Source organism: Colias croceus, chromosome 8 (genome assembly GCF_905220415.1).
Source record: "Colias croceus chromosome 8, ilColCroc2.1".
Taxonomy (NCBI): Eukaryota; Metazoa; Arthropoda; class Insecta; order Lepidoptera; family Pieridae; genus Colias; species Colias croceus.
The window spans coordinates 1,538,264-1,563,206 of record NC_059544.1 but is presented as its reverse complement, the minus strand read 5'-3'; the positions used below and the strand labels follow the sequence as shown (position 1 = coordinate 1,563,206).

The 24,943-nt window shown below is 32.2% G+C and overlaps 1 protein-coding gene across 1 annotated transcript in view; it reads right to left on the bottom strand.

Moving 5' to 3' along the window:
* Positions 1-984: 984 nt before the first annotated feature.
* The window catches only part of LOC123693530 (gamma-aminobutyric acid type B receptor subunit 2), a 61,408-nt gene continuing 37,449 nt past the window's right edge, over positions 985-24,943 (bottom strand). Inside the window, exons 2-16 of the mRNA XM_045638687.1 lie at positions 23,617-23,786; positions 14,692-14,835; positions 12,139-12,251; positions 11,572-11,734; positions 10,219-10,284; positions 8,605-8,781; positions 8,034-8,276; positions 6,646-6,706; positions 5,990-6,218; positions 5,325-5,460; positions 4,518-4,606; positions 3,689-3,878; positions 2,959-3,277; positions 2,585-2,796; positions 985-2,152 (exon numbers count right to left, since the gene is read on the bottom strand). Coding sequence (XP_045494643.1) covers positions 1,271-2,152; positions 2,585-2,796; positions 2,959-3,277; positions 3,689-3,878; positions 4,518-4,606; positions 5,325-5,460; positions 5,990-6,218; positions 6,646-6,706; positions 8,034-8,276; positions 8,605-8,781; positions 10,219-10,284; positions 11,572-11,734; positions 12,139-12,251; positions 14,692-14,835; positions 23,617-23,786 — 3,194 coding nt within the window. The 3' untranslated portion in view covers positions 985-1,270. The remainder of the gene's footprint in view (positions 2,153-2,584; positions 2,797-2,958; positions 3,278-3,688; positions 3,879-4,517; positions 4,607-5,324; positions 5,461-5,989; positions 6,219-6,645; positions 6,707-8,033; positions 8,277-8,604; positions 8,782-10,218; positions 10,285-11,571; positions 11,735-12,138; positions 12,252-14,691; positions 14,836-23,616; positions 23,787-24,943) is intronic.

Here is a 24,943-nt window from a genome sequence, read left to right as displayed (position 1 = left end):
AGCCTCACCCGACCTGTTAGTAATATTCATGCAAAATTTGAAGTCAATCTATGCAGTACTTTTCGAGATTAGCTCGGACAAACATACAGACAAACAGACAAACAGACAAACAGACAAACAGACAAAAATTCTAAAAACTATGTTTTTGGCTTCTATATCGATTATAGATCACGGCCCAGGTATTCTTTTAAAAAAATATTCAATGTACAGTTTTGACTTTCCTACGATTTTATTATATGTATAGATGTTATTTGGATAGAATATAGATAATAAAACAACAATCGATATTTTATAAATTTATTAGAGTTCCACACATCAAAATATTAACGGTTTATTAAAATATTTCACTGCCGATTTTAAAAATTTGAACACTTCTATAATAGACGCTAATAGTATTTATAGGAGAGTCTATATCTAGTAATATCTTTACTTAATAGAGAACTAACTCAATCTTAGGTATATTTTCACTATATTATTGCTTTCTTTGTGTAAATACTTTCACAATTTTCTTCTTAATATAGGTACACCATTTAAATAAAATCTATACAATGAAGTAGGTGTATAGATAATAATTTTGTAGTTCCCGTATTTTTTTTGGATATTCTGGCTTTAAACTAACATTTTAAATAAATAAAAATGTTTGTTTTACACACATGTACAATATACATATATTTATTTTATATCATTTCATACTTATCTATCTCTACTCTTTGGTGTTTTTCCCTTATATTTTTAATTTTACACGATTTTTGTTTATATTATACATAGTTTGAGAAAATATCTTAAACTACATTAAGTGAAAACCGAATTGCTTAGGCCTCCAGAAAAGATAAATAAATATTTATGACGATGTTCTAAAAATAAGCTTTAGACGTTAAAATAATAAAATAAAAAACATCATTAATTTGTCTTTATCAAACAATAAAAAAATTAAAAACATTTTAGCTTTGTAAGTAAAAATATATGGCTTAGAAATAATTGTTAATACTCCAATCCCCACAATTCTGCTTGAGTTGCATAAATTTAGTCGTAAAGATAGGAAAGTGATCTTTCTTTTATAATCGAATCTATTGGAGTGGAAAATGATAAGGAAAAAGTTACAGTAAAGTTACCTTCACAACAGATTCTGGCTAACAAGGAACAAATATTAATTGACAATAAAACTATTAAGATCTAATACAGGTACTAGCAAAACTTATATTAAATTACACAATTACACACACTGATTAATTATTATTTATTATTTACAAATATAATATTTTGGCACGGTTTAATGTCGCGTTGATGGACCAGGCCTGGCGTCTTCTGTAGACCTCCATCTGTTCTCCAAATTCTTATCAGTACCTTTGACAACATTCTGATGACTATGTCTTCTGTTTTCATCGAAAGCACTGCTTATATTGAATACACTATCCGCGCTAGTTTTTCTTCTCGTATCTAATGTAGAAAGACTGGAAGCTGCAGGTGATATTCGATGAGGAAAGCGCGGTGAGCCCTTTATTTTTTCACAGGAACCTTGAGACACTGATTTATGCGTTTTGGGTAGAACGAAGTTGACTTTCGTTTCAGGCTCTGCTACATATTTGTTTGGTGGTATGCTCTTATTAGAATTGTATGAACATGTTGGTTCATCGTCTGTTATCCGAATGATCGGGCCACTTCTTGCGTATGATTCCCGCCTCAATCTCAATTCTGGATTCGGTACGTTAAGAGTGTTACAGGAATGTACTATTGAGTGCTTTCGGTTTCCAGGCACTAAGCCAGCTATCATACCAACGTGCATTCTCAATGCGGCTGCAATACTCTGTCCCGTAGGATCTGCTATGGACATCGTTGAAGCTTTTCTGCTAGACGGTCGACTTCCGAAAAGACTCTTTAGTCTCTGCAGAAAGCCGTGGTTTTCCTCGCGTTTGTTTAAGCAGAGGTTGTACAAATCGATTGCTTGTTGGGATTTTCTGTAGTTGAGTTTAGGTTGGGAACTAAAACTGACTGAATTTCTTCCTCGGCATGCTTCAGCAGACGGCCAGCTTGCTCGAGGTATTACTGGGGGTAACACTGAGAGGAGAAGCAATGGCAGACCTCCACTCACGCTTGGTGTTCGTCTGTCTTTGTCATACGTATTGCCTTCCTCTTCGACAGTGTTCAATTCAGTCTGAAACATAAAAGCTGTTTTGGTATGATAGTTCTTGTTGAGTTGAGTGCGTTCAAATTTATCACACAATATGTGTACCTAATCAATGGGTGAGATTGTGTGTAAAAGTATTCAAAATCTAGAAAAATGATCACTAGTGCTGCTTTTGTGTTGTTATTTGTTAGAATTTCTACACTGATATGATTGATTGTAGTGATAAAACGTGTTATTCTAGATGCGTATGTCTATTTGAATCTGACTGAATATCTATTTGAAAATCAGTAAAACTATGAAATATAAAAACACACTGAAAACGCACACTCTATTATTTCATTAACCTTTTTTATTCCTGCCATTTAGTACCCGTAGTCCTATTGAAAATAAATTAACATTAATTTACAAATTAAAATGTTTTACAAAATAAACAAAGAAAACTTTACTTAAAATACATACCCGCTTATGCAGAGTCACGTTAGATTCTAAGGGCTCGGCTAGTAATTTCTCCAGACGACCTATTTCCTTGTCTAGGGCTGCTACTTCCCGTTTATAAACCTTATTTTGTATTTCAATACGGAAATGAAGTTCTTGTGTTTCGTCTGTCACAAATCGTCTAGTTTTACATTCTAGGCGCAACCCTAAGCTTTGTATTACGGGGTCTTCTTCACCTAAAAACAAATAAATTGATCCATATGAATAAAAAAATCGTATCAGCAGTGACAAACCTTTTCAGCATTAAAAAAATACATTTTATTATTAATATATTTTTAACAAACATTATTAATATATTTTTATCAAACATTTTATATTAATTAAGTTTAATGATTTACCTTTTTTCCGTATAGCAACAATTTTTGGCAAGAACAACAAGCACAGCGTTGATGTAGTTGCAATAAGAATTAAACTGGTTATCGTGATATATGCTAGCGTTGCTCGCTCAGATATAATCGTTCCAATAACCACAACGCTAGCACTGGTAATAACAACTGAATATACGCTGATTCCAATGTATTTGGAGTCGTTTAAAGCGGAGATCTTGACATGTCTGGTCTCCCAGGCCATATAAACTGCTACTAAGAGAAGTAAGCCTTTATAAGCGTACAGCACGCAGAGCCAACCTGTTGTGTTGTGTGATTTACATATTTCTATCTGGAAGAAAGTTTTTTATGTCAATGTAGTTAAAGTTCTGACTTCTAGTATTTCATGGTAAATATAATATTGTATATTGTTATGAAAAGACAATGAAGACGTTAATATACTTTTGAATTGTGATAATTCTTCTAAAGATTATTCAATTAACTATAAAAAAAAACAACACGCTTTAATGAATGCCAAAAATAAAGTATACACTATAAAAAATAACCTAAACAAAATACAAACTATGTTCAAATTTACAATGCGTTAAATAAAATATAAAAATTCTGCTGATTAAACATTATGGTCATAACTTATGTATGTTAATAACAAATATAGAATGGACAGAACATTTCCCAGATCTCTCTCATTTCTCAGACTTTTATTTAATTCCTATTCATTTCATCACACATCATCAGTCATCACCTGTGGCTGATACACAACACTCCTGTCCGTTGCGCTGATCTCAACAGTCAAGTTCTTCAGATGCCGTTCCATGGGATCCAGGGTAGCCCACAGAGTGACCAATAGGCCATCAATGATAAGTAATGCGCAAACCAGGGAGATAAGAGGCGTGTCTTGGAGAAGCTTTGTTTTGCAGACTCCGCTGCGATTGCTGAAAATTTCTGCAGTATTAATGGTGAAAAGAGTAAAATGGTACAGTACTCTAAAATTAATAATGCGCATGCAAATCTTCGCTAATTGTCGTATTTCCAAAATGTATTTTGACTAAACAAATTTTAATAAATTATGCATGAAGAAAATGCATTTAACCACTCTATATGTACAATGTACATATCGTCTTCGGACGCTCCGGAAATATGACATTATCGAACTGTGACGAAGATTTCAATGCGCATTATCACTTTTGGAGTACTGTATATTGATTATTCAAGCTACAGCATGTGTTGCAAAAGTAAGAAATATGTCTGCCGAAAATTTAAGAAATATGTCTTCGTTGTTAAACAAGATACGGCCCTAGTAGTGATCGTGAAATCATTTTACATTTTGAATAAATTAGTCGTTCAATTATTCTAAAATACACAATTGGATTATAAAGTTTGAATTGAACGACATTTTTTTCTTGAAGTATTTTAGTTGTATTAGTAAGCACCAGATGTTACAAATTAGGAAGACGAATGATAGAGCTGAAACTAAAATAAAGCTCAACTTGAAGATGTATAAAAGAACTTCCAGAACACGTACAAGTATACCCTTTTAAAGTTAAAGAAGAAAATATCGAGTTAAAACTTACCTTATAAAAATTCTGTGAACTCTGTAAGTTTTAGCGAACATCGAGCCAAATGCCAAAGAGAATCCAGCGGACAGAATATACACTCTGCTCTGCAATACATTTAGTAATTTAAAAAAAATTTAGTAAAGCAAAATTTGAATCATGGCTAATAATATGCATCATTAAAAACTTTCGTAGTACTATAAATTCTTTATTGTGTGATCAAGCAAATGATGTTAATATGGTAATAATAATAAATAAAAAGTTTATTTATTTGCCTTCACAACTTAAACTATTACAATGGAACAAAATATGTAAACGTGTAGCATTTACGTTGTGAAGGACTAGTGTCTGAAATAGGTCTGTGAAAGACCTGTAGTACAGATCACTAGCCCCCCTCGCGGATAACACTACTCAAATACATTTGTAACTTAACATAACAATAAACAAACGAATGGCAAGAAGAGAAAAAACAAAACAATAGACTAACTTAACATCTACTTCTACTTAAAATAATATAGACCTATTAATACGTGACCAGTGTATGTGTAGTGTTTGTCTGCATGTATTTGTGCGCGTGTAATATGTATGTTTGTATGTGTGGGTGTGGGAATGTGTTAGTTTGTGTGTGTGTGTGTGCGTCCATGCGTGCGTTTTTGCGTTTGTGCGTGTGTGTGTCATACATAGAAAGATACATGTCATACGTATAAACAGTGCGGAATAAACATTAAGTTTTTTATATTTAAAAGATAATGGTAGTAAAAAAAATGAAAGTAGTTTATATACAAATATATTTTCTTTTAAAATGTTCTCATTTATAATACTTACAGTGCACATAGCAGAAAACGGGATGTATGAAGGAAGGATAGCATTATCAACACCCAGGAGGGCCACCGCCGTGTACACCAGCACGCAACCAATTAACGTCATGTTGTTCAACCGAGGTGATGATAGTTTTATTGATCTACGAAAACAAATGTATACTGGTATACTTGTATTTTATGCACAATATGAATGTCTTATGCGGACAATATGAATAATTCTAAGAGATAAATTTATTTTCTAAGAAATAAATTTATTTTGCTGGCACGGGACAGTTTTCTTATACCCCTAATTGGTTAGGTTACTTAACTAAAAATGAAATATTTCAATTTAAAATTCTTCGTACTTATTTAAATCGAGACATAATTCAACTTAATATTACGTTTTCTTTCGGTTTTCTTAACATTATTCATCTGCGTTTTTATGAAATGGTTACATTATATCTACAGATCTACGCTCATAAAGTATCAACATATGAAATAACTAGCTTACCGCCCGCGGCTTCGCCCGCTTTCTCTAAAACGACTTGAGATTAAAGCTATCCTATCTCTCAAGTTGGACCGAACTGGTGCACATGGTGTACGAATTTTATTATAATCGGTTAAGTGGTTTAGGAGTCCATTGAGGACAAACATTGTGACACGAGATTTATATATATTAAGATATATCACCTGCGTTTGCTATAATGCAAATTGAATGCCAAAAACCCCAACGCCAGAGCCACACCAGCAGCTGACAGGGCAGTGACTGCCAACCTCGCTGGTGCCCAAACAGAATCCACTCTAAGGACCAGCACCCTCCTGGCTGAAGGGATCCCTCCCGCCCAGAGAGGCTTGGCACACTCAGGACACGTCAGTTCTTTGCCGTGGGTGTACAGAGCTACTGTTTTGGGACGACCTCCTGAAACGTGAATTCTCTTAGTCATGGTGTATTGAAAAGTATTTGTTCGTAATATAACAGAAGCTACTCTATAATAATTTAGTAGGTTTGAGTCAATTTTTCAAAGAAAATCAAAGTTTTGCAGTTTAATATGAGCCGAATTTCTGTTTACTATCTAGCCAAGGGCTCTAGCCTATTTATCAATTCAAATTTATTTTGAAATGAAATGCAATGTTTCATCTCAAATTTCATTGAGATAATATACAAAAGGCTTTTTTCCTTTAAACATCAAAGGAATATGTATCAATGACCAACAATACCACTTTCCTCTTATGCCTTCCTCGTTTTTCTTTATTCATCTGTACATCATCATGCATATTATCATATTTTCTACTCGTTCAAGCAAATTTTTCGTACAAAGAAAATAACTTTGAAGATAAAATCATACCTTGAATTTGATAAAACGCTGACATTCCTATCCTGTCTGCTCCATTGAACGAAACCGGCCCCTAAAATCAAATGGATTTCAGTTTTTCACCCAGTTATTTCTTTACAAAAACTCAGCCTAAATTTTTGGGTACACACTACACAGCATATTTTCCGTTTAGTCTACATCCTTTGTTATTATTTTTTCTAACAGAATAATATTTTAAATAGCTTCTGTACCTTATCGAATAACATTCTTCTGTCTACTAATTAAATTTTAACGGTTGGTTAAATGTAAATGGCAGAATTTCTAAAAAAGTCGAAATTCTTTATACACGTAAACAAAGGGCTCGACTGACTGATTCAACCAATATTAAAAACCTGAATAGGTAAAGTAAAAATTTTTATATTTAGTTGTACAACATTCAAATGCTTTATAAATGAGAAATCTTTCAATAGAATCACAGACTAATAATAATATACTACGTATACAAATAGAATATATCAATCACGAAGCGGGATTCAAACCCGCGTCTTTCGCCTTGCCGCGCCTAGCCTCTGTTTATTCTATTCTTTAAACATTTCTCAAACCTAGATGCATGCCTTTCCCCAACCACCTATAGACCTAAATAAAACCACAGACCTATCGATACCAATTAGGTACACGATTTACGCAAGAACAAAATACATTTCAAGTATTTCTCTTGAGGCTCCAGTATAGTATGAGCTGTGAATAATAGATTACAAATAAGAATACGAATGAGACTCTGAGAGTTCGTATTTTAGGTATTAGCGGTTATTCGTACCCTACTTATGTAAATTTGGTTTAAATCGTGCTCGTGATTGATGTCTGGGGTATTTACTTTTTATTTTTGTAGAAATGAAATCGTGTAGAATATGTAAAACGTAGTTTGTAGATGATGCACTGAATATCGTTTGTATCTACAATGTATGTTTCCTGTGTCTGGAAATAATATCTTGTGTTTATTTATGATTGCTATCCGTTGTATTTAAAAAAAAGTTTTCGTCAATTATTATTCAATATCACATCTTGAATCTTTACTAATAGTATGAAGCTGAAAAGTTCATGTGAATGTTTGACCAGCATGCAAAGGCCAGTGTGGTCGTTTTAGATCGAAATACGAATAGTTTAAACTGTGATTTCTATAAATAAAATAAAATATCTTTAAACCTAACCTTAAACCTAAGTGCCCTTACGCACAAGCGGTTAACCGCGGGGGCGGCTAACCTACGCACTAATCATAAAGGCGGTTGCATATTAAAATGTGAAAGCGGCTAAACCGCTAGTGCGTAAGGGCACTTATGCACAGTCAAACTCTACAGATTATACTAACTTTATAGAGTACACGCCTTCAAGTATTACTAAACAAATTAAAACTACAAACTTACCGATACACCGAGAAAGCTCAAATTTCCCAGTTGATTCAGAAACTCTTCAGCCATATCCTTCCTATCATAGTCAAACTGTCCCAAGCCCAATGTCTTGGTAGAATTGCTATCAGAGCTCCTCCACAGGTGTTCAGCTCTACTCAGTGCTAACGCGATAGCCCAAACTGCGTCGTATGTGTGAGGCGCGAAGGGCGATATTGGCACGCCAGCCGCTTCCATCTCGCGGTGGAACATTTCGTTCGTCTGTATTGGATGTTCTTTTGAGTGTGTAAAGTTTTACAGTGTGTTAAATTGTGATTTATGGTCTTTATTGTGTACAGTTGACGATAATTGCTTTCTGTTTTAATCTTTAAAAATTGCGAAATAAAGACTGGTCAGCAATATGTTACATATTTTAAGTTTAAAAAAATTATCTCTGCCTGTAATGTAGTTATTTAATTTTACAATAGTAAGTACGATGGCCTGTTTCCAAATTACAAAGGTAAAGTTTTACCAAAAACTCAAATGATCAACAAACCGTATCGAATCTATGTCATTAATCTTTTCATCAGTAATCGCTAGTTCGACTTACCAAACCAGAAAAAGAGGCAACATTCCCAACGATGCCTCTGTGCGCTGTAACAGACACAAGGCCCTCTAGCGCCCTAGCCAGCTGTGACCTCGCGCAGGGCGCCGCGCCCCTGATACGAGGCGGCGCCCCAGCTACCAGCCACGCGTACTCCGCCCCAAACATGCCCAGACGAAACGCCTGTAATACAATCAAAATTACAAAGGGAAGTTAGATTAAAAAGGAATATAGGAACTGTTATACAAAATAAAATATAGGTAAGTTATGTCGTATTATACAATTGTTTTATTTGTTGTTTTAGTATCAAGCAAGCGTTTTGTTTTTTTTTTTTTTTCGGTGTGTAAAGATTTAAAATTTGATAGAGTGATTATCAATAACTGTATTAGAATTATAATATACATATTTATTTAAAAAGCTTCTCATTCTAAACTAAAACTTTCAACACAAAATAAACACTAAATATCACCTACCTCTACTACGTAATACATATACAATAATTAAAACCCTATAAAAATACATCTATTTAAAAAATAAAGCACTATTCCATTCCTCCCTACAATCTTAAGAGCTTCCGCCTAATTCTATTATCTTACATCGAAAGGGCTCATCGCTGAAAATTATACAGCAAGCGTTTCTTTTGTAGCCCATGGCTGGTACTCAGCACGTCCAACATTGTATTTTAACAAAGGCGAGTGGCGAGTGCCACTCTCTGATACGGATTTATTTCATTTGGGCTTTTCGTAATTTAGTATTTTGGTAAGCTTATCTTTTTCATGAAAAGCTCTGGTTATAAGCGGACGGTTCGTTTAATTAATGAATGCATTACAGCATTTAGTTTCAACTAGTTTTTTGCCCGCGGCTTCGCCCACGTTTTCAAAGTAAAACCGTTTCCGTTCCCGTGGGATTTCCGGGATAAAACCTATTCTATGTGTTAATCCAAGTTACCCTCTATATGTGTGCTAAATTTCATTGTAATCGTTTCAGTAGTATTTGCGTGAAAGAGTAACAAACACACACATACACATACTCAAACTTTCGCATTTATAATATTAGTAGGATGTACTTATGTGAATATAACTACAGAAAGACAAAAATTATTGACAAACCCATTTGTTATTATTATCATAAATTATGTTTTATATTTCATAAGAATAAATGTAAGAAAGTGATACATTCACCAGTATTTAAAATTTATATAAAACATATCATCAATAGTGAAGAGCACTTCTTAGTTCTTGTTGAAAATATTATAATGAGATTTTACTTCACAAGGCTTTATAGAGAAATGGACTCGTATTAGTAAGAAATTTAACCTTATTTATCATTAAGTAAAATATAACTGTAACAATTAAAACATGTAATAGCATGCACGAAAATATTGATAAATTTATGTGATAAAAATAGTTGTACTCCTTTACTCTTGTAGGTAATTTCCTTCCTACAAGAGTAAAGGATCCTTTACTATTACCTACAAGAGTAAAGAATAAATAAATTTTATCATCAATGTAACGCTAACGATTAATAATTAAAAAATCAGCTTTAAAAATCATGTTATAATAATTAAAATAAAGTTTTCAAACAAATGTTACTATCATTAATCTTACTTACTGAACTTACCTCGCAAAATATCTTCGGAATCATTTCCTGTGAGAAGCTGCCAATTATGATCCTTGTGTCTAAATTCTGCAAATAGAGTTTATAAAGATACAATATGTAAAAATATATCAAGTTCCCTGAAAAACCATATTTCGTGTAGTCGATAGCATCAAAAATATTATTTTAATTTATAATCGTATTTAAAAACTATCAAATTTCGCCTTGATTTATCAGTAAATTAAATAATAAACAGAATAACAAAATAACGGATAATTACATACAGTACCTACAATGATTTACTGAGCTTAAAAGTGGAATTGAAAGCACACAATACTTTTTGTTACTCATAAAAACTGAAAACACATATCCACATACTGAAGGGGAATGTGATCGTAAAAACTCACATGAGAACACGATATTTCACTTTATTATACCGGTTAACAAAGTTTAAAATTTGATAATTTCATTGTAATTATTCTATAGCTACAAATCCAGTTTTAATGTGTAAGTATACTTAATTAAGAAAGACATTCAAATTTAACATTTAAAACTTTGTGAAAGGTGTCTTAGCGGCTTTTAATGTAAGCAGCACATCCCAATAATATTAGTATTACACACAGGATTAACAATAACAACATTATATTTAACACCTTAATTCAATACTTTAATCCTCTAAGTCCCTTTCCTCGTTCGTTAACAGAAGCTATTAAAACTTGGAGCTGAATATACATTGACAAAGTACGGTGCAAGTCACTCAAGGTGATTCCAAACTGCGGAATCCAATTATTTATAATTAAATTTGATTGACGGAGTTATCTTTCGATGTTAATTAGATTTTTCGGGAGTTTTGTTGGAGAAGAAATTTGTGCCAATTTTTGTGGACTGGTTGTTAGTAAATTTATTTTGGCGTGAAATCATGGCCTGAGATAAATAGTACGACAAATAATGAACTTATCTATTTTAAAATTGTAGCGTCTCAAAATTACTTAATATTTTTTTTAAGTATTTGAACGTTTATCAACAATCCTTTACTAATTAATAACGTTGTTAACATTTAATTTAGAATAAAGAGCCTTCTATACTTTAATAAAACAAGCATCTTTACCATTATCACTACAATCATAGCAAAGTCGCTTTCTCTGTCCCCAGTATGCCTAAATCTTTAAAACTTCGCAACGGATTTTGATGCGGTTTTTTTAATATATAGAGTGATTCAAGAGGAAGGTATTTATTAGGTTTTAGACAAAGCGGGCGAAGCCGCGGGCGGTAAGCTAGTAATATTATAAACCAATTAGTTAGTATTTAATAATTTGACGTTTTCTAAAGGTATCCCCAGCTTATAAATTCTTATCATTTAAAACAATCAAAACTTACTTTCAACTGCTGCAACTGCTCTTTAAAATCTGATTCAGCAAAAGTAATAGACGCCGCACAAGTGATATTAGCCGCTTCTAACTGAGTGACCAACTCATTTACAGCCAGGGAATAGATCTCTTCATTTTGGGAAAACGCAGTCACTGTGTCCCAGCCGAATTGCCTAAAATAGAAGAGCAGTTAATGATTTCAGGATAAGATATAATTAATCATGATACAGATGATAGAGATTGTTTTAAAAATGTTATTCTTTAAAGGTGATTGACAAGCTACAAGATATGTAAGTATTGTCTAACATTACATCAGGGTACAAACGGTTACGCCGCGGCCGTGTAAAAAAGTGTGAATATTACACGACCTCTCATTTATCTACAACTCATGCCTAAAATACTAAATACATGACTAAGATACGTAAAAATCCACGATTCTCTACCACTACTTTATGAGTGCTTTGCTGAATATCACGAGAAAGAAGAAAAGACAATAATGTTTTATCCTCTCCCATAAAAGTGGACACAAATTTGTTATTGAGTGATACAAATGATAAATTATTATTTTAATATGTACCTGATAAAAGCAATTCTAGCTGGATTGTGTGAAGAGTCCGGTGCTACAGTGCGGCAGAACAGGGGAAACTCGGAACGATCGCTGAGAGCTGGTGACGTAGACCCGAATGATACCTGTGTATAAGTAGCATTAGACTTTAGTAACATAATAATGGGAGTTCTCGTCTCAGAGGCCAAGACCCACTTTGGGGTTTCAGCGCCAGAGGAGTAAGTAAGTAAGTATCATAATAATGGAGATCTATTTCAAAGAATATGGACCATCACTTACGATGCTTTTTACATGAATATCTTTTCATTTTTTTATTGAGAATAGGGATGCGCTTGACTGCAATCTCGCCTGATATTAAGCTGAGATGTGGCCTACTACGCGTTTCCCTAGAAGGTACCTGTTCACTCTACGCTTTCAATTAGGCGAGTCACCTTCACCTAATAATATTTTTAAAATTATTATGATTTATGTGTACTACTTTAGCAATTTTATTTATTCACAAACATTTTTACCATCTCCAAAATGTATAGAACATCTGTCTGAACCTTTCTTCCTATACAAATCAAAGACAAGAAAACATGCAAAATATTATGTAACCATCAAATTCCGTTTATTATATGCGTAAATCAGTTATCTACACGTGTTGTGAAACCGAATCTACGTCATATCAGTGTCCAATCCAGTACAATCAAGGCTAGCTGTAATGAAGATGACGCTTCGTTAGCCGTCCCCAGGATTAGCCACGCGGCAATGGTTCAGCCAACAGCCGCTTTGAAGCTCTATCGAGTTAGAATTGTGATCTGCGATATAACTAGCCGGCGAAATTCGGATGGACATGATCTAATCAGCGTTTATACTTTTTCTCGACATAAATTTTGAAATTCGATGTGTTGAAAATGATCTAATCGGATAGCATTTATACTTCTCTAGACATAAATTTTGTAATTTAGTAGAGGAATAACAGATTCTACCAATTATCGACCAATAAGATCCTCCTTTAATTCTAGGAATAAACCAATAATCTAATAGAAATAACTAAGATTTATTTTCCGGGAACAATTCTTCGAATAAACTAAATTAACTTAGGGCTGATTTTTCAATCGTTGATTAAAACTTATTCATCGAATAACGTATTAAACTACCATTTCAAAAATGTATTCTAAATTCTAATTGTCCGTATAATAATATGACAGTTTACAGGTGACATTTTAAAATGTTCGTGATACTTTAATGGACGGATAAATTTTAACCAAGGATTGAAAAATCTGCCCTTAGGTAATTAATCTCAAAGAATTAACTACCGAGTAGTAGATATTATATAGATGCAATGAAGATGATAAATATACCTAATATTTGAGTTTAAATTATTGTTACCTTTTAATTAAAACTATAATGCAATAATAAATAACAACGTTATTTCATTGTTTTATTGGTTACAAAATCTAACAAATGTGAGTTCGGAAAAATACCTGAAAAAATCATTACGCAAAAATTGGCTTCATAGTTTAGATATTTACTTGAGATTAACTATAAGTCCTTCTTAATATAAAACATCATAGCGAAATGTTCTTTCTCATGTATCCAAAGCTTCAACTCATATTTAAAGCTAAAATCTTTTCTTTTAAACTGTTAACAATGTTTGATTGTGCACTTCCTAACTTATAACTACGCGAAACTTTTAATGAGTAAGAGTCGTTTTGTTTGAAACAAAAGGCCTTTCATATTGAATAGTTTCCTCAGTAAGAATAGTTGAAAAGTGAACTTTAAAAGATCAAAGGTACGAGCAAGATATTGTTAATTACTCTTCTAAGATGTATTTAATTAGAGAACTTTTAAAAGGCGTGAACAATTTAATTGGATCGTAATGAATTCGGATTCAGTTTTAATATTTCTATTCGGCTTGCAGCTTGAACTTTAGATAAATGTAACGAGGAATTACGTTAAATGGTAAAGCTGCATTTTCATATTCTGTATTCGATCGCAAGAGAGATTTTTTGTTTGTTTGTTTGTACCTACCAAATAAGCTTTTTACATTATTCCTAAGTTACATTTATTTTTAAATCGAGTGGATCTGGATCGAGCGACCGTTATTAAGAAAATTATATTCAATAGAATTCCCTTTGAAAGTAATTACTAAATTGTTATTTATTGAAGTCTTTCTAAAATATAATAAGTAGAACTTTGAAGGCATTCATTAATCCAAAATCAATACATTTCACCATAACGAAAGTGGTATGTTTGTATAGGAAGTTATTGTTTCTATAGAGCTTAATCCCAAATTAAAATATTAGAGTATCAAACTTCGAGACTGCATGCTGTTTATTTCAAATATGACTTAAATCCGTTACACTTACACGTTCATTAAAACATAAATTTGCCTTTTTTCACGTAGGTACTTTATATAATCTGTCTTTATTTTTATTTTTTTACAGGTAAAAATCTCTACTTTAGTACTTTGTTTGCTTTCAAGTACCCTATGTGACCCTTTCAACTACCCAAAATTAAGCGCAACATACCTACCTTTCACATAACAGAAATAACTAAATTTTATATCCCCAGTGTTACCTGCACAATATTCCAATAGGGTACAATCTTCGCAATGCTCTCGGTGACTTCAGAACAGGCTGTGCCGAGCAGCATGACCATCCTGGATTCCCGTTCCGTGTAGAGTGCGTGGAAGAATCTGTCCACGCCGACTCCTGGGTCACACTGTAGGGATAGATTTAAAGTTGAATGAATTAATGATGATATTTATTTATTGTAGTGCAAGAAGAATACATAATAGACAGAATACAGAATAGAATAGGTGAAAGGCGCGTTGAGAGTACAGTTTCAAAGTCGTGTCATGGCAATACCATCACGTCATGGAGTAAGGCGATCTTGCCAAAGAAATTTCATTTCTGACACCTGTGCTCGGTAGGTACATTATATGTTCTTTTTTAATTTCAAAAAACAGCTTTATCGCTACGTAATACTATAATGAAATAGAAAGATTTGATGTTTTGTATGTAGGTAACAATGTTATCTACATACAAAATCTTGTAGTCTGAACTTTCTAGATGAACTTAAAGAACTTAAATCTTTCATAAGTTTTTTAAAATTTTTGTTTTGGTAAAATTAAAATGCTATTTTATTCGTGAGACTATAATGTTCTATTTATTTTCTTTAAAGAAACATTTAAAATCGAAACTATACTAAGGAATTAAGATCATTACTTATATTGGTGCTTCATTAGTGAAATTATAAAATGAAGCGAATGAAATGAATGAAATACTCTAGAAACCGCAAGTTTAATTAATAAGCTTTTAGTACTAATAACTAATAAATAGAATTGTTACATTTCATTTAGATCATTTAAAAAAGTTCCTCTCGGTCGTAATGAAAAGTGGAAAATATACAGTGTGGAAATTTTCGATGAGCCCTGGAGGGAAAGTACTAGATATACTGGAGATAGCAAATTTTGCTGAAAGGAAACATTCCTTTATTTTTAAAAAGAAATATAACTGCATTCAAATATTATCGAAAGTTCACTTGTTTCGACCGGGAATCGAACCAACTAAAAATTAAAAAAAAAAATCTTATTTGTTATTTCATTCTTCAACTCGACACTGAGTGAAATGTAAGAGTAGAAAAGTAGTATGGGTGTAACTCTTATTGTTAGGGTGTTAAAGTTTATTTTTCTTTGAGGGAGATTTATTTTTGAAGAAACTTAAAGTCCAATTATCAAAGTTACAGCAAATGTAAGACGCTTATATATCATAATAATATTTCTCCTTTGTTTATACATTGCGTATATATTTTTTGTTTGAATGAAATAAATATGGAATACCTACCAAATAGATATACGGTTGCATAGTAACTATTTACCAACAAAATTTTTTATCATAATGAAAAAAGCTGTACATGAATTTTTATCAAAAATTCTCATACACTTTTCATATATGAATACAACGTTGATATTCATAGCTTGAAGTAAAGTCTTGAATACATATAACGCTCGTTCCTCACTGATTATGACCTAGACTCTTAACCTAGCTTCTAGGGTTAGAATATGGAACATAGGTACAATCTGTTGTGGCGAAGAAAGCCGAAAAATGTGACATGCTTTTTAACCGACTTCAAAAAAAAGGAGGAGGTTATCAATTCGGCCGGTATGTTTTTTTTTATCTAGACACGCGGCAGCGTGTCAAGCCGAGTTCAAGCGAAGAGAACTGGCGAGCAGCAGCCGTGTGTATATTTACACGAACCATTTCGAGCCACTTTTCACCCCCTTATAACTCAAAAACTATTTAAGTTATATAAACCAAATTTGGTACATATCAAGAGGACCTCAAGATAAACAAGAACCCTAAATTTCATAAGTACAGATTAAACAGTTGCGTAGATATTAATATCCAAAAATCGCAATTTTTAAGACTGACTGACTTATAGACATATACAAAACCTAACCCACTTCCAGATGACCTAGAAAGTTCAAATTTTGTATTCAACTAGGTAATAGTGAGTGTACAAAGGAAAAAATCAGAAAATACTGAATTTATTTGTATTTAATTTTTTTTTCAATGACATAAATTTTGTTTGTATGGAAAAATGGAAAAGTTTAAAAAAAAGAAAATAGTATCTTCACCTTACTAGTCTTAAAAAATAGATCAAAACTAATCAGTGGCCGAAAAAAATTTTGAAATCCATCAATAAATGACTGAGATATAGATTATTGAAGTTTACATATTTTAGTACGAAACATCTGTAGATTCGATGCGCCTCTGACATCACACTCACTCGCGCTAGTATCGCTAGGGCGGATTACTTCGATTGCATGATTTCTTTATTCAAAACTGTTATTAAACGTAAAATAAAAGAAAATGTTAATAAATATATTGCCTTTATTGCTCATACAGTTAAAAATAATATATAATTTTACATATTCACGTTTATTTATTCTTTATTTATGAGTGTTTAGTTTAGTTTTAATTTCAGTGTAAATAAATAAATAAATAAAATCTTTATTTTGCTTTAAACATGGTATTCAATGGTGATACAATTATATTAATAAAGCACAAACATATTCAGCCAATACAAGCATGCAAAAATAATTACCATAAATGGTGTAGGTAATGGAAGAAGGCTTCGTCGAAGGTCGAAATGATTTAATTTGCGTATATTAATATGAGTGAAACATCTTTAGGCGCGTTTAGAGTAAAATTTCAAGATCGCGTCATGGCAATACCGTAACGTCATGGAGTAAGGCGACGATTCTTCTACAACGATCTTTGCATCTTGGTAATACTTAGTGTGTGTACAAATTCACGCTGGATGTTTAGAAAATCATGTAATCTTTTAAACATATTAATATGAGTGCTCAGTGCAGTTAAAACAGAAAACGAGTTTAAAAAATTGCAGATAATGACGGGGCAATGTGCGCTGACATTCATAACATACAAGAAAATATAGAAAATAATACTAAACAAACCATACAGAGAAACCGCAAGAAAAAAAATCGTATATAAAAAGTATTATATTTATAAAGTAAATCAAATTTGCAGAGTAATTTTCTGTACAAAAAGTAATGATATCCCACCAAAAACATAAATGTAAAAATTGGAGCCGAGTTCAATCGTTGACTTAATTTGCCAAAAAAAGAAATGAGATCTAAATGTGTGCCAAGTTCTGCAGACAGTCCAGAAATTTATTTACAAAGATGTATTAAGTTCTTAGGTTGACTGAAAACTCAATTGTTTTATTTTCCCTTAGAGAACAATGTTTATTCCAAAATATAACTTTTTTAATTTGAATAATATAATTATTTTCACAAAGCAAACAACTAATGACCTAGAACCCCATAATTTGATGAGGCTAGTTTTACATACTGTTTATATTTTGTGAGGTTCTAAAAACTAGCCTCATCAAACTATAGGGTTCAATAGGTCATTAGTTGTTTGCTTTGTGAAAATAATTATATTATTCAAATTAAAAAAGTTATATTTTGGAATAAACATTGTTCTCTAAGGGAAAATAAAACAATTGAGTTTTCAGTCAACCTAAGAACTTAATACATCTTTGTAAATAAATTTCTGGACTGTCTGCAGAACTTGGCACACATTTAGATCTCATTTCTTTTTTTGGCAAATTAAGTCAACGATTGAACTCGGCTCCAATTTTTACATTTATGTTTTTGGTGGGATATATGTATACCGATTACTCCGAGGTTTCTGAACCGATTTACGTGATTCTTTTTTTGTTCAATGCGGGATGGTGTTGAATGGGTACCATAAAAATTTTATTCGGATAGGCCCAGTAGTTTTTATTTTATGAGCATTTTTGTCTGTATTTGTAAATGTTGCAAGTGCAAGTTTGCAGTCGGTTGTTTTTAACGCAGTTATCACTTGTGATATGAGTAGGTAATAATAGTACATAAATACATAATATCAGTTTACTGTTTGAAGCGAGTTATAGTTATATTGTACTAGCTTTCCGCTCACGCTTCGCTCGCAAGCTTTTCACATTTTCGTATGAAAAAATATCTATCTATTTTAGATTCATTTAAGCAGTTAAGGACAAGTAAGTCACTATTTTAAAATAAAATGCCCAAGTGAGTCGTATGTAAAAATGGAATAAGCAATACTATATCTACATATGTATTTATTCATATTTTATATTGTTGTGTGTAAAATTACGATAATTACCTATGCCACTAATTATAAACTTGATTTCATTTTTTTATATTATGTACAAGTTAGAATTTTCTCGCTTCTTATTCAGTAACTAATATAATTTAGTTAATCATATTATAATGTTGCTAATTTCTAATTACATCTGTCTTGTATTAATTAGCAATTAATATGGCTGAGGTTGAGGCAGACTGTCTGATGTGGTCCAAACTGTTAGGTATGTATATGCCTACCTCCCATTAAATATTCTGTTAATTATTAAGTTAAGAAAATAACGTGTATTTATTAGTTATTTTTTAATTGAGTCTGAGATTAATCCATGGTCTTAGACAATTAGGTTAATAATGCTTCTATGTTTATGTTATTTACAGTAAGATTACTATAACTGTTCACTGATTAATAAAATACTAGCTTCTTCCCATCTCTTCTCGCTAGAAACTGTTTTTCAAATCTGTACTTAAAATTATATATTTTACTAGCTGTTGCCCGCGACTTCGTCCGCGATTAGGTCGTTTTTCGTCATTCGTCGTTTAAAAAAAATACGTGACACTTTATTTTAAAATTTTCTTAATTATTGTCTCTTATAAAATTTAACTACATTAAAATTGAACACTCTGATAAGAAAATCTTAAAATCTGAAGAAAACATGAATGTGGTTTAAATTCTACATTACTTAGTATCAAATAATAATCTAAATTAAATGTAGATTAACAGTTTGAGCACACCATTATAGAATATGTACCTAAGTATTAAATTACGTTAGTTTACATAGTAACTTTACTAAAAACACGATGACTATCTTTCGCGCTCGATACCACAAACTAAGCATGTTTGTGGTACGTGGCCCGCGTCACTTGACCTCCCGCGAGTTCCCCTCCGTTGCTATGCGAAAATACATTCGTCGCCCTACTGTAGGAAAAATTGTAATACTGTGGCCTGGGCGTTATCACACGTCCAGGGAGTTCCTGAGTGCCGATATCACCATCTTGAGGAAAAGCTTCTAATGTCGATTTAAAACTGCATACATACGAATTAACCTGTTCTAAAATTGTGAAATGAGTTCAGTTTTAAATTTGAGAAATATTGATTTCTTGTATTCCACGATTCGTTGTAGTCGAATACAAAATATATTTAAACAAACTTAGCTTGGCCTTCAGGCAAAAGGGATCCTATCAAATGGTAAACTTGACCTTGTATCTTAAAAGTAAGCATGAACGGATCTTCTGATAATTATTGAGCACCAAAGGATCATTTGAAACGCACTACTATAAGAGCGAATATTGTCTAATAACAGTTTACATTGCACCACAGAATACATAATAGTAGCTAAACGCTAATTGCACAGTATGTTCCTCTAAAAGTAGTGATTTTGTGAAAGGTTCCGGTGTATCTTCAAACGAAATCCGACTCGCCTTACTACACTATAAAGCATTACAAAAAGAACATACTACGTTAATATCGCCTATACAAAAAATGATGAATGAATGTTACAATATTATACTTTGACTACTTTGACTGTTAGTTAAAGTTTATTTTTACTAACAACATGTAAATGAAGAAGAAATAATAATTACCAACGAACTAACCTTTTCTATAATACTTAACACGGCACATTTTTCAAATTATCTTGCTCAACTCTACTAAAAAATTTGAGGGTTTTGTTGGAACTTTAATATGTAAAAACTATGATATATCTAAACTACGATACAACTTGCATGCGGAAATGCTCATTACAATTGTGAATCTAAAGAATAACTAACATACTGTTCAATTTTATTGAGCTGATGAATATCTTTTGCCTGGAAGAAATCACCGTCGCCTAACTATAATGTGTTTTCTTATAAAACCGTTACATAATTTATTTTATCTACTTAAATAATGAAAATGATATATTTATAAAATATAAAACATATTATGTAAAATGATTAAAAATAAATAAATGAAGCAACTACGATTCAAAGAAAACATCTTTTTCAGTGTGAAAATGCTCTAAGCAATCCTGGATGATGAACTGTATATCATGTACCTACTCTGATCCCAGTACGGTCGGTACGTCGATAGCCATAACGATAAATATTATAATCAGATAACCGCAAAGTCAAAATAAAAACATTACTTGTAAAGTTGTGAGTGCAAAATTTACGTTTCATTTGGCAATAAAAATTTTTTCGGTACTAAAACGTAGTAGTTTGATATGTGGTTGGCTACCCCTCCTCTCCTTCCTGAAAAATATCCTCCAAAATTTCCCGAGATACTTCCAATGATTGAACCATTGGACGTTGGACATTAACTTCAGTCAAAAATTGACGAAGCGGATGATTACTAATTTCCACTTAATCCTCGCTGCTACTGTCTTTATCATCAAATCATCAATTTTCAAGTGGTGTAGTAAAAATATCAGCAGAAATCGTCTTCCAAAGGCGATATAATTTTATTAGCATTGAATCTGTAAATAAAAAAATCAAAAGTTAACTGTAAATCTATAAAAAAAACTACTTACAAATAAAATTTTATCAAAAACTTCTGTTCCCAATGCACCTCAAAATAATAAAAGAATCATTCATTTCATTTCATTTCATTTCAATAAATACCTGTAAGTAACAACTTACCTTTTGTGGGAACGCATGATGGTGAAAATTCACAAAACACGAAGATTGCATTTGATATTTTTTGTTTTATGGCATTCAATTGCTTTATAAATATCACTACATAGTATGAAAAAAGTCGCTTTCTGTGTCCCTGTGTCCCTATGTCCCTTTGTATGCTTAAATCTTTAAAACTTCGCAACAGATTTTGATGCGGTTTTTTTAATAGATAGACTGATTCAAGAGGAAGGTTTTAGTACATAATTTATTAGGTTTTAGACAAAGCGGACGAAGCCGCGGGCGGTAAGCTAGTAAATTTATAAAACACGAAGATTTTTAAAATTGTAACTAATGAACACAACAATATATTATTATACTCTTTGGAACACAATCATTAGATTAACTGTAGATAATGGTGTCTATTTTTACTTAAAATAATAAACATCTACCCTCACTTTAAAAAAATGTAGTTTATTATTTACACGAAATATATCTTATAGGGAACGGAAGATATGGGTTAAAGAGTTAAATAAATAAATAACATAATTATATTTAAATTATTAATTTTTAACATTGTGTTCAGTAGTGTTAACATGTAAATTGATTTGATTTTTACGAAATCTCATAGATGGCGCTGTTACAAAATTAACATTATACAACTTACATTCTTTAAGCTATGTTTCTCTTCCCAAGTTACTTAAATGGCATAATTTTTATAGTGTCAATATAGATATTGTCAAACAACATTTATATATGCGTCATTTGATTATTAATTTCCAATAGTTAACGTGTAAATTGAATTGATTTTTATAACATTTAATAGATGGCGCTGTTTCTAATTTGTCTTTATACTACTAAATTCATTAAACTGTTTCTCTGCCCAAATTACGTAAATGACATAGTTTTTATTTTGTAAAGCTAGATAATAGCATGGCTTACTCGAAACCAACATTTAAACATGAGTCTTTAGATTGTACGCTGTCGTAATACACGGAATACGTAAGAAAAATAAAGGTTCACAGCTCCTCCCCCGTAGGTGATAGCTTGATAATATGTAGCCTATAGCCTCACCCGACCTGTTAGTAATATTCATGCAAAATTTGAAGTCAATCTATGCAGTACTTTCTGAGATTAGCAAGGAAATACATACAGACAAACAGACAAACAGACAAACAGACAAACAGACAAACAGACAAACAGACAAACAGACAAAAATTCTAAAAACGATGTTTTTGGCTTCTATATCGATTATAGATCATGGATTATGTATTCTTTTAAAAAAATATTCAATGTACAGTTTTGACTTTCCTACGATTTTATTATATGTATAGATGCTATGATGATTCGAAAGTGCGTCAAGATGAAATCTAGTTGAATATATTATGTTCAACATTGGAGTTTCGGATTTTTTCGTAGTGTTATTTTCGCTTTATTAAAAAATGTTCAACTTATTATATAATGAACAGTTTGAAAATTTAATTAAACCATTAAAATTAATCCAGTTAATCAAAACAGAATATATCAGGTAACATCCAAAATATAGAACTGTAATCAAAAGCCAAAGCTTCCTCGATCTTAATTTATCTGAAGCCTGCGCCTAAGTAAACGTTCGCCCACGATGTATACAAATTAACTAATTTAATTAGCTTATATACGTTATATGGGATATTATTTGCGTAACATACATGTATCTAACGAATAAGCAATGGTAAGCAGAGGAAACACAAATTCGGTCGCGTGAAATGAAATAGCAACGCAGTTTTGAAAGAATAACACAATTGAAATGAAAATGGATGAATGAATTGCAGTTGCAAGCAGGAAAAAAACGTAGATATACGTATTTAATAAATATTAAGAGCTATTGTCTACACAAACGAAAAGAAAATTTATAAATAGCTTAATCGCATTTTTAGTTTCAGAATCTGACTAAAAAAAAGCAACTCAAAAATATTTCTATATCTAAATTTCGAATTACCCAAGAATTACAAAACTATATTAGGTTAGGCTTACCCAATATACCTACATGTATAGATTACACATATAATTACTATATTTTATTAATATACACGTAAAGTATACCTTAGTTTCATTAGTGATGAGATGTAGCTTGTACCCGGGTAGCAAAGTACGCTTATCGACATGTTCCACGGCTAACTTCACTTAGGTTTCCCTATCCAAAATAATTGCATGTGAAACCTACCTACATATACTTATGTATGTGCAATATTTTGCCTCACCTTGGTATCATTAGTGATGAGATGTAGCTTGTACCCGGGTAGCAAAGTACGCTTATTGACATGTTCTACAGCTAACTTTGCAGCGTTGAGCTCGGACACGCCGTCCGCGCGCGGGGTGTCCCCCACGGATAACTCGAAGAGCCCCAGAATTGATACTATTCGGGATGAGTCTGTGAAACAAAATAGTATACATAAAACACTAAAAAGTCAGCGTTTGTGCCGAGCACAAGTGTCAGGAGTGAAACTTCTTTGGCAAGATTCTAAGATACCAAAATTGTCGGTTTACTCCAAGACGTGACAGCATTGAAGCAACCTTGAAATTTTACTCACAACGCGCCTGAAGAAATTTTAATTCAAAAATATTTTAGAGTTTATTTTTCAAATATGACAACGGTTAAGTAGAAAAGCCTCAAGATTGAGATGCAGGATGAGTCTGTAAAGAAATGCTATTATGTTGTGTGTATTTTTCAAATTCAGTATGACGGCTAAAATAACCTTAGGATGGTGACTATCCAGGATGAATGTGTGAACAAATAAATTGTTGTAGGGTATATTTTTAAATGTAGGTTTATTAATATGACAACGGTTTACTGAAACAGCTTCAGGATTGGACTGGATGAGTACATGAAAATTGTAGTTTGATATTTATAAATTCTCTCTATGTTCTCATAATATTTTATTGCCAAGTAAAAATGGCTCTATTATATGATTTCAAAAGCTTCAGACTAGAATTTATATTTTTTGGTTTTTATGGCATTCAAATGCTTTATAAATATAAATTTATAAAGGATAGAAAAAATTCGATCACGAGGCGGGACTTGAACCCGCATCCTTCGCGCCATTCCGGGGCGGATGCCTAACCAACTCAGCCACTCGTGACCCGCCTGAGCAATCGAATTTATTCTATCCTTTCAGTTTTATGTGTCTTAAGGGACACACCGCGCGCCATCTATTGAGATGATTTAACAACCATTTCAACCAATATGAAGCACTTTTCAGTGAATACAATATTGTAACGATGGAACACGACCTTTTCTTGAATTTATATTTTTTGGTTTTTATGGCATTCAAATGCTTTATAAATATAAATTTATAAAGGATAGAAAAAATTCGATCACGAGGCGGGACTTGAACCCGCATCCTTCGCGCCATTCCGGGGCGGATGCCTAACCAACTCAGCCACTCGTGACCCGCCTGAGCAATCGAATTTATTCTATCCTTTCAGTTTTATGTGTCTTAAGGGACACACCGCGCGCCATCTATTGAGATGATTTAACAACCATTTCAACCAATATGAAGCACTTTTCAGTGAATACAATATTGTAAC